The sequence below is a fragment of the Elaeis guineensis genome, chromosome 4, assembly GCF_000442705.2.
Source record: "Elaeis guineensis isolate ETL-2024a chromosome 4, EG11, whole genome shotgun sequence".
NCBI classification, from domain to species: domain Eukaryota; kingdom Viridiplantae; phylum Streptophyta; class Magnoliopsida; order Arecales; family Arecaceae; genus Elaeis; species Elaeis guineensis.
Window position 1 is genome coordinate 119,549,989 of NC_025996.2, and position 10,542 is coordinate 119,560,530.

The window sequence follows — 10,542 nt, forward strand, 5'->3', positions numbered from 1 at the left end:
CGGATGGTGGCTGGAGCTTCCAGGCTTAATCATAGTGAAGGGGGATGTTGATCAGACGGCCAGGCGACATTTTGAGTCCTGTTAGGAGACTTAAACCTTTTAGGACTCCAATTTTGATGCGATCTCAGGTCTTTAAAACCTGTGGGTGGAACAGAGAGTGGTGTGTGTTCAGCAGAACCTGAGAGACGCCAGCAACAACCGAGAGAGCGAGTTCGGTAGCAGATCTTGGAGGAGACATCGACAGAGAGCGGAAATAGAAACTTCGGGCAGACTGTTAGGTAGGATCTCTTTGAGTTCTAGTGAGAGCTTTATAAGGATGATTTCTAGTTGAGAGAGATTGTGTATAAGAGTTGAGAGTGTAAGGATCTCCTCTTGTACTTGTTCTTTTCTCATAGTGAAGCTTTGCATACCTCATGGAGATAAGTCTTGAACTGATCCACGTACTTAGTTATTTTTTCTTATCTTACATTTCTTTCTCTTCTCTTACAGTATCTACACATAATCGAGTGCAATGCGAATGGTATCGAAAAGGTCCTATGATGGTGGTGTCCTGGCCAGACATCCCCAACAATTGGTATCAGAACTCAGATGGTACTAGCACATGAGGTTGTCCAGATCGTGACGGTGTTGATTGAGATTGAAGATGGAGAAGACAAGCTCAATCAAGGTGGAGATCAGCCAGTTTGATGGAAAAAGTAATTTCTCCCTCTGACAGTCAAAGATGATGTGCTCATCCAGTAGGGGTTGATCGATGCTCTCTTGTGCGAGAAGACACCGACTGCCATGGAGATGACGGTTTGGAAGCGGCCTCAGATGCCGGCAGTGAGTGCAATCCGCTTGTACTTAGCGGATGATGTGGTGATTCATATGCTTGATGAGACTTCCTCGATGGCGATATGATCAAAGCTCGAAGAGTTGTCCATAATGAAATTTCTCACCAATACTCTCTTCCTCTGGAGGCAGTTCTACTAGCTATGGATGATCGAGAGACAGAGCGTGCAGGAGCATCTAAGCAACTTCCAGAAGATCCTCCCGACCTCTCCAACGTTGGTAAGAAAGTTGAGAAGACCAAAGCATTGGTCTTACTATCATCACTTCCTCTTTTGAATCCTTGGTGACTGCTCTTCTAGTAGGAAAGAGCACCATCAAGATAGAAGAGGTGACTTCTGCACTATTTCAGAATGAGGTTCTCAAACAGAGAATCGGACTTCGAGTTCAGACGGTGACTCAGCTCTGGCAGTGACTGAAGGATGTGGTGGTGGAAGACGAAGCGACAGAGGATCGCAACGTGGACGGTCCAGATCCAGGATGATGGACTATAAGAAGATCAGATACTACCGATGTGACGAGTTGGAGCATCGTGTCAGAGATTGCCCTCAACTCAAAGATCGGATGATGGCTATTATGACGACAGTTTGTAGTGACACTGAGATCGTTGTTGCGCTTATGGTCTCAAATAAAGTAACTACTCCTTTCCGGTAGTGAATTTTAGACTCTACTTGTTCCCATCATGTTTGTTGCAGAAAGAAGCTATTTGAGTCTCTGAAGAACAGTGAAGGCACTATTTGCTTGCCGGATAGATCGAACTGTACGATCAAAGACATCGGAACGGTCAGCATGGAGACACATGATGGAGCAGTGAGAAAATTGGGTGAGATCCGATACATACCCAGTTTTAAGAGAAATCTAATTTTTCTCAGCAAATTGGATTCAAGCAGCTACAGGTGAAAAGCTGATGAAAGAATCCTGAAGATTTTGCATGGCAATAAGGTCGTGATGAAGGAAAAGCAGTATGGAGGACATTACCTCTTGACAGAGAGCCCAGTGCGAGGTGGAGCGCCAAGAGCAAGAGGATCAGGCACGAGACGAAAGACTCGGAAGGATGACCAGCGACATCACAAAATGAGATTTCTATTGCCGCAGGAGACTATCTCGAGCAGGTCTCAGGTCAAAGTGGACGGTCCATGACGGAGATGGGATCGAGCGGTCTGGTTCGACTCCCATGTTTGCCCATCCATGAGCAGCAGACGTTTGTCCCAGGACATGAAGGTGAGATATGAGCTCTCAGAGTTATTGTAGAGGCCAAATATCGAGTCGAGATGGAGATTGTTGAAAAAATATCCAGAGATTCGATCCATAATAAGCCCAAAATGAGGTTCAGGATGATGAATGGAGTCCAACAAGCCCAAGAACAGTCCAAATGGAGTCCAGATAGAGAAATTGCGTGCAAAAGAACACCAGAGGGTGGACTGCATGGCGTACAGGACCCACAGGGGGCCCAGGCCTGCAAGCACGTGGCCAGCGCACAAGTGCACACACACGTGCGGCAGGAGGCGGCCCAGTAGATGCGCAAGCGAGCGGCCCGTGAGCAGTCTTCACGCGGTCTATGCCCCATGCGTGGACTGGGCAGTGCATGGGAGGTGCTGTGGACCGGACGACCATTTTCCAAGGGTTTCGCGCAGTCCATGGTGGACCAGCATGGTTTCTCTAACGGTTCTCACGGTCCACGGCACTATTGGGTGGACCGATGAGGTTTGGGGTGTTGAGCTGCACTAATTGCACGATCGAACGACGGCTGGAGCTTCCAAGCTTGATCACAGTGAACGGGGACATTGATCGAATGGCCAAGCGAGGTTTTGAGTCCCATTAGGAGACTTAAACCTCTTAGGACTCCGATTTTGATGCAATCTCAGGTCTTTAAAATTTATAGGTGGAACAGAGAGTGGTGTGTATTTGGCAGAATGTGAGAGACACCAACAGCAACTGAAAGAGCGAGTTCGACTGCAGACCCTGGAGGAGGCACCGATAAAGAGCAGAAGTAGGGGCTTCGGGCTGGTTGTCAGATATGATCTCTTTGGATTCTAGTGAGAGCTTTGTAAGAGTAGTTTCTAGTTGAGAGAGATTGTGTATAAGGATTGAGAGTGTGAGGATCTCCTCTTGTACTTGTTCCTTTCTCATAGTGAAGCTTTGCATGCCCCATGGAGATGAGTCTTGGGCTGATCCACATACTTGATTATTTTTTTCTTATATTGTATTTCTTTCTCTTCTCTTACGATATCTACACATGATCCAGTGCAACGCGAGTAGAATCGAAAAGGTCTCATGGTGGTGGTATCCTGATCAGACATCCCCAATAGCACCATCCCATCTAACATCCTTATTCTGATGGCCCCATCTTGCAAGGATAGTCGTCTCCAAGTGTCACACTCCCCTCATCGATTGTGGTGTATGTAGAGAATCAAGATTGATACAGTGTGTGGTGGTGAGAGCAGACTGAATCCAGGATCCAAATTTTTATATTATTTTCGTGACCATCCGAAACCACCAAGAGGTCATCGTCCACCTCGAGATCAGCCACAGCACTCAGTGAATCAGATCCGCTCCTTTCTCCTTGCTTCTTCCAAAGAGGACAATCCCGCTTGAAGTGCCCAACTTCATTGCACTTGAAGCATTTTGCCTCCTTGCCTTTTCGAGACTTTGACCGTCCCCTTTGCTTGCTTCTATCCTTCCCTCTTCCAAACCTCTCCCCTACGACCAAGCCCTCTTAAGGAGCTCTTTCCTTGGTCAACCTTTTTCTCTGCTCATTGAATCTAAGTACCGAGACAATGTCTTCATAATACAAGATCTCCTTTTCATACAGCAGCATCATCACCAACGGATCATAAGAAAAGGACAGCGAGCATAGCAATAGCAAACTCTTGTCCTCCTCATCCATCTTCACCCTAAAGTTCACCAGATCAATACTTAACTGATCAAACTTCTGGATGTGCACTATGATGTCTCCACCTTTCTGCATCCGAAGGCTGTACAATTGCTTCTTCCACATCAATTTGTTGCACATGTTCTTCCTCATGTACATGGTGTGCAACTTCGACCATAACCCCTTAGGAGTCCTCTCTTCTAACATCGAATACAACGCCGAGTCCGCCAAACACCCTCTAATGGCTGAACATGCCATCAGAACTCCAAGGACATCCATTGTCTATCTATCATTCCATCATATCTCTCCTCCAACGCCAGATCCAACTCATGTTGGACCAACAGATCTTCCACCCTAACTTTCCATATGGAGAAACTTTTTTTCCCATCAAACTTCTAGGAAATCCACCTTGATGCTGCTTCCCATGGTTAAATCTTACCAAAATTACAGCAAACCACAAGATAGATCTGAAAAAATACCTTAGAAGAGACGTGTAAATTTCTACTTGATGATCTTCTCCTGCTTTTGGCTTCTCCCTCTTTTCCACGCAAGACCAGAGCTTTGATACCAATTGTTGGATCTTTTCTTCTCAGTGTGGAGGCCTGGAAACAAACCTCAAACCATCAGAAAATGGGGCGGCAAGAGGTAGAAGCCAAAATAGGCAGGGCGGCAAGGATTGGAGGCACCCAAGGTCTTGGCACTAGGGCTTGATGGGAGCTAGGGTTTTTGAGAGGTGGTGGCTAGGGTTTGCTGCTCCTCTTGAGAGGCGTGTAAGGGAAAAGAAGAGGAAAAGAGAGAAAATTGGAAGAAAAATGGTTCTATTCACACCACCAAATCAGGTTATGACCTCATATATGTATGAGTACAAATTGATCTAACCTAAGATCAAACCCAAACAACTCCCATGGCTAACCCACATGATTGCACTCACCCAAGCCCATGTACACCCATGACTTGCATGCTCTCACCCTCCTTGGATCCAAACCTAGCCCAAAAGTGAATTAGCCCCTCAAAGCCCATAACTCCTGGGTCTCAAAACCATGAAGGCTGGCTGCCTCCACCCTAGGGCCCAAACCAGCGCTAGAACCTCCATGAGTACTTCCTGGACTTCAAACATTGGCCTTTCCCATGGACATCAGAGACTTGAAAGCACCACACCTGAGCCAACATCTCCTACACAAATGGCATAACTTGTTTTTGATATCATCTCCAGGAACATATACTTGACTAAAACCTTCTTAAAATCTATAAAATCTTAGGTTAGGATCATTTTATGCTCTCCATTGGCTTACTTAGCCTGAATCATACTCATTCTCTGTTACGAGGTCAAACATATTGAGGCCCCACAATTTATTATTAGTGTTTGCTATTTTTAATTTTTGAAGCATGGTAAGCAAATTTTGGCATAGACAACATGTCTCTTCTATAGACTTAATCAACAACTTGAAATTTGTGGCCATTATAGACTTGGTATTTGTTTTGGACTTGCAAAAAGCCCAACCATCCCCTTAAATTGCTGCTCTTGTAATATATTGGCATTGACATGACAATTATTCTAATTGCCAAGTTGCACCTACACTGAGGTTCATAAGTTTGTAAGACAACGAGAGAGGGAAAGAGAGGGAAGTGGATGAATTGGCAGGTGATCTTTATCTACTTCCATGTAATCACATCATCATGGAAAAGGGAAGTGATGGCCAGAAAAAGGCGTGCAAGGGATGTAAGAAAAAATTTGCACTACTCTTTTTTTTTTTTTTTAAATGCATAATAGCTTAGACATTCTAGGAGCAACAAGACCAACTCTGACTATATCATCTCACCACCCCTTGCTAAAACATTGTCTGCATTTATCTGACCACTTAAAATAGTTTTTTTATCTAAGATCAAAGTGTCCTTAAACCATCTGACAATTAACATGCTAGATCTTTGACACATACAATGCATGTCAAAAAGGAATGACCACTTGGATATGGCAGTTTATCCATTGTCCCACCAAAGATGGTAGGTTGTTAGTTCTGATCATGATAGATCTTCACGTGAAAGTGCATTAAATGTATAAAAGAAATTTGGAAGTTTCCGTTACATATTAGTACGGATGACAAATTCTTCATCCCTCTTTCCAACCATCTCCTTTGCCCCTCTCTTGAGAATAAAGAAAAGAGTCTTCAACAAGGAAATGGTAGAAAGAGGGACAGAGAAGACATATGGGCATTAAGCTAGCAGCTAGAGAGAAGAGAAGAGAAAATGGATGATGAGAAGGTGTGACCAACCAAGTCAAATTCCTTTTGCTGTCCTTTTTATGGATCTATTGTTCTCCTTCACCCATTTTATTCCTTTTTTTTTCTCTTTTTCTTTGCCACTCCAGCTTTCCACTTTACATTTTTCTTGCCCTCTGAACATGGTGGAAAATGTTGGCAGCAGGTGGTTGTAAGTCACATTTCACTTTTAGTTCTCCTTTTTTTCCTTTTTCCCTTCCATTGGTTTCTAATTCAACATCAAAATTGTAGGTATAAAGCCATACTTATTTATTATTTTTAAGGATTTTTATCTCAAGTACCCAACTATAACCTAGGGTTCAACTTAGGTCTCTAAGAGAGTCACCACCAATGGAAGAAAGAGAAAATAGCATATCTCGTATCATCTTTGATTCTCATCTTTTCATTTTTCTTATTTCTCCCATCATTTTCTATAATCCTATGTATGCCTTCTCTATAATTCTCTATATGAAAACAAATGAATGATAAATATTAATTTTACTAATTATATGGACTTCTTATCTAGGTGCCCACCTGGTTGTTTAGACATTTTGCTTAGGCTTGCCTTTAAGTCAGTCACTACCTAGGCAGTTTGGCAACCTTGAATAGTTTAAATCAAAAGCATTGAACTACACGTCAAGTTTTGCATGGAATTGTTTTGCCTAAGTATGGGAATTGGTTAAAAGGTCTAAATATATGCATACTTTATGTTAAGTGGTCATTGGTTACCTACAGTTGTCTTATAGCATGTCCACTACCTACACATATTCAAGTAATTAGGGTAGTGATATATCAAGTGAATAAACACAGGAAGTTCACCTATCATATATGCTATTATACATCAAAATTTTGTTGTAAAAGAACCATAATTTGAGGCTTGCTTTGCTCACAAGTCCATGTTTCTATCAACCCACATTACCACTCCCTTTATCCTAAACCAACTCATTTTATCTTACTACCAATGATTTTATTTGAGGAGCCAAACAATTAGCCTATCTACAAGTAATAAGCACAAAGGAGGGGTTGTAACCATTTGTTTCTAGGTGATCATTTCCGCTCCACAATTTGGGATTGCTAGCAGCACCCCCTGTTACATAAAGATGTGCATTTGTTCTCTCTTCCTTTGAAAAAGTCATAAAGGGGATTGTCCAATACAAAAAGCATTTATAACCTTTAAACCCCTATAAAATTAAGATATTTCTAAAGAAAAGTGTAGATAACCTAATTGCTCATATTAACAATGCATGCGTCTACATGTACTCAGTGGCAGTAGGTATCAACTCCAACCGCTCACTTATACAAGGTTCACATCAAAAAGGACCTAAAACAACATGGATGGAAGTTATGAAAAGAAAATTGGGAAGCCTACTAGTTTCGAGGTCCTTACTATATATCAAGAACAAAAAAGAATTCATAAAGTTGACTAAGAAGGAAAAAGTTTGCCCCTTTTGCAGAATAGCGATGCATTAAATTTCACCCATGATCATCAAGAATATAAATGACATATCCTTCCTGAGAAATGTGCCATGTGCCTTAGAAAAAAAAATGAAAATGCCATGTATTATTTAGACTGTAACCTTGATTCACCTCTTACCTTACACCCATCACCAACCCCGTTATTTTAAAGGCACAAGAGCATTTAAGACGAGGAACAAGGAAGTCTAAATATATTCAATCTCAAAGCATAATAAAATTTTCTTTTTGTAATTAAGTATAAATTTCTTAATACTAGGCTGATCACTACAAAGATTTGACATCAACTGCAGGAAAAGGTCCATGAACTTGAGAAGGAGATCAAATAACCAATCCACACCAAAAACCAAAATAAGCAGCAATACAATGCAGGGCAGAAACAAAAAGAACCAAATTTACCGTCTTTTCTAAGTCACCACATTCCAACAAACACCCTAATCAAAAAATCCAAAACACACCGACAAGGCAAACAAGAATCCCCTCGGAAACCCATAACCCTGAGACTCAAGAAAAATCCTTTTTTTCTTGAAGATCTGAAGTTCCAAAACGAGGGCTAGATCAGCAACGAGTCAAGATTCCATCCAACCCCATTATCAATCGATCGATCGATCAATTAATCAATCAACACGATCAATTATATAAGAAACAAGAAAAGGAAATCAATATGGTTGGTTGAATCGGAGACTGACCAGATGAAAGGACGGAAGAAGTAGAAGGGGGAATGGTATCAGGCATTGGCGGTGGAGGGGATGAGGGGGATGGGGGATTTGCCCTGGAGCTTGGCGGCCTTCTTCTTCTCTTCGAGCTCGCGGATCTTTTGCATCTGGAGCATGCGCTCCATGACGAGCTCGTACTCGCACTTCTCGTAGGAGTGGCGCTCGGATTCGCACTTCCAGGGGAGGTAGAACTCGGCGACGCGGCACTTGTTGAGGGGGATGAGGAGATGGGCGCACTGGTCGCGGTAGGGAATGGGCACGCGGGCCTCCACCATCTCCTCCTGCGTTGCGATCATAGGCTTCGACGATCCCAGTTTCACCTCTTCCTCCGCCATTTCCTTCTGCTCCTCTCTCTGTATGCTCTCGTCCCTTCTCTTCTTCTCTGGTTGTTGCGATATTTCTTTGGACTGGTCGGGAGGAACCGCGTTCGCTAAACCGAAAAAGGAGCCTCCCGGATCTCACATCTCGTGCCATCGGACGGTGCTAATTTTCGCTCCTTTTTCCAACAATTATAGTAATATAATAATTATAATAAATAAAAAAATAATAGGTAAATTATTATTATATATTGAATAATAAATTTTAATAATAATTATAGTTATAATCCTATAAAAACATGAGATGCAATGATCAAATGGTAAGTAAAAATAAAAACTATTTGATCAGTGTTTCATTTTTGGGGGTAGAGATATCTCAAAAAAAAAATGGAGAGCTTCATTCAGTCCACTCGAACAACCAAGAAATCCATCCACTCTCCTCTCTCGGTCTACATATTTTACCATTCTATCTCCTTCTTTAAAATCCTATTTTATCTCTTCTACAACTCAAAATTTATATCACTACTGCATGCATGGCCATCATCGAAGAAGCACACCACCTTCTCTTTTTTTTCTCACACAGAATCACCCACATATCCCACCCTCCATACATACCCCAAGATGCATTTGTTGCCCTCCCCTCTCCTTTTCTACGATTGGTGATAGCACAAGAGCCATGGGGAGGTGGTAGTGGCAACAGCCTTGTGGAAGCCCTAGGAAATGAGGTTCTGTGAGATTTGCAGCCTTTTGAAGCAACAAATCTTTCTAACTCTGATCAGCCTGGATTTGACAGCAGTTCTAACATTACAACTAGTTTTTCATTTCAATAACCATCTTGTCTTCATTCTTGCCAATGCTGAGGTCTCTTCATTGGCTTCTTCTCCTTCTTCTTCTTGACTTCTCTTTTTTTTCATCTCAGCCCGCATATCATACATACAGCCATGCCACCTTTTGTTGCCATAATCCTCTCATTTTCTCTCCTCGTTCTCCACTCTCTTATGGATAACATATACATATATCAAATGAGGCTCCGTCAATACAAAAAATTCTGTTTTAATATATATATATATATATATATATATATATATATATATATATATATATATATATTAGTACGATGGTCTCTATTAATTTTTTACGGGCGTTATCGTAATAAAAAATATAAATTTTTTTAAAAAAATTAGATATAACTATAATTTTTTATTTTATATATTTTTAATAAAAATTTATGGTAGTAATCCAGCACTGCAGCTAGTTTCCAATTTCAATAACTACTCGTCTTCATTTTTGCAGACGTTGAGGCCTCCTCCTTGACTTCTTCTCTCTCTTCTTCTTAGCCTTCTCTCTTTTTTTCATCTCAATCCACATATCATACATGCAGCCATGCTACCTCTTTATTACCGTAATCCTTTCGTTTCTTTCCCACGCTCTCTACTTTCTTATCGATAACATATACACATATCAAATAAAGGCTCTGCCAACACAGAAATCTTTATTTTAATATATATATATATATATATATATATATATATATATATATATATAAAAGATTAGTATGATGATCTCGGTTAAATTTTTATAATTATTATAATAATAAAAAAATATAAATTTTTTTAAAAATATTAGAGATAATTATAATTTTTATTTTATATTTTTTTAATTAAATTTAAAGATGTCCATAATATTTTTTATTTTATTTTATTTTAAAAAATAAAATATAAAAATTTTCGAAAAAAAATTATCTAACACAAAAGTCCAGCCACCGTCTAAGCTTCCCTATTTAACCATTTATTTATTTTTAAAAAAATTAAAAAATAAATTTTTTTATAAAATAAATATCAAAACAAAAGTCCAACCATCACTTAAGCTTTCTAATTTCACTTCCAAATCCCTCGCACGATAAGACTCCTGGTGACAAAAAAATAAAAAAAAATAGAAAAACATGATAACGAAACCTCTTGTCAATGTGTCATAAAATTTTTATCGACTTTGTCAAATGGAGGCTCAACGTTGATAAAATCTTCATTTTAATATATATACTAATTATAATTTATAAAATATATGGATCAATAAAATCATAA

General features: G+C 40.3%; 1 protein-coding gene across 1 annotated transcript in view; it reads right to left on the reverse strand.

The window, feature by feature from the left end:
- LOC105042727 (NADH dehydrogenase [ubiquinone] 1 beta subcomplex subunit 7) overlaps nucleotides 1-8,555 on the reverse strand; it is a 26,042-nt gene extending 17,487 nt beyond the window's left edge. The window contains exon 1 of the mRNA XM_010920024.4: nucleotides 8,118-8,555. Coding sequence (XP_010918326.1) covers nucleotides 8,156-8,479 — 324 coding nt within the window. The 5' untranslated portion in view covers nucleotides 8,480-8,555 and the 3' untranslated portion in view covers nucleotides 8,118-8,155. The remainder of the gene's footprint in view (nucleotides 1-8,117) is intronic.
- Between the last annotated feature and the right edge of the window lie 1,987 nt (nucleotides 8,556-10,542).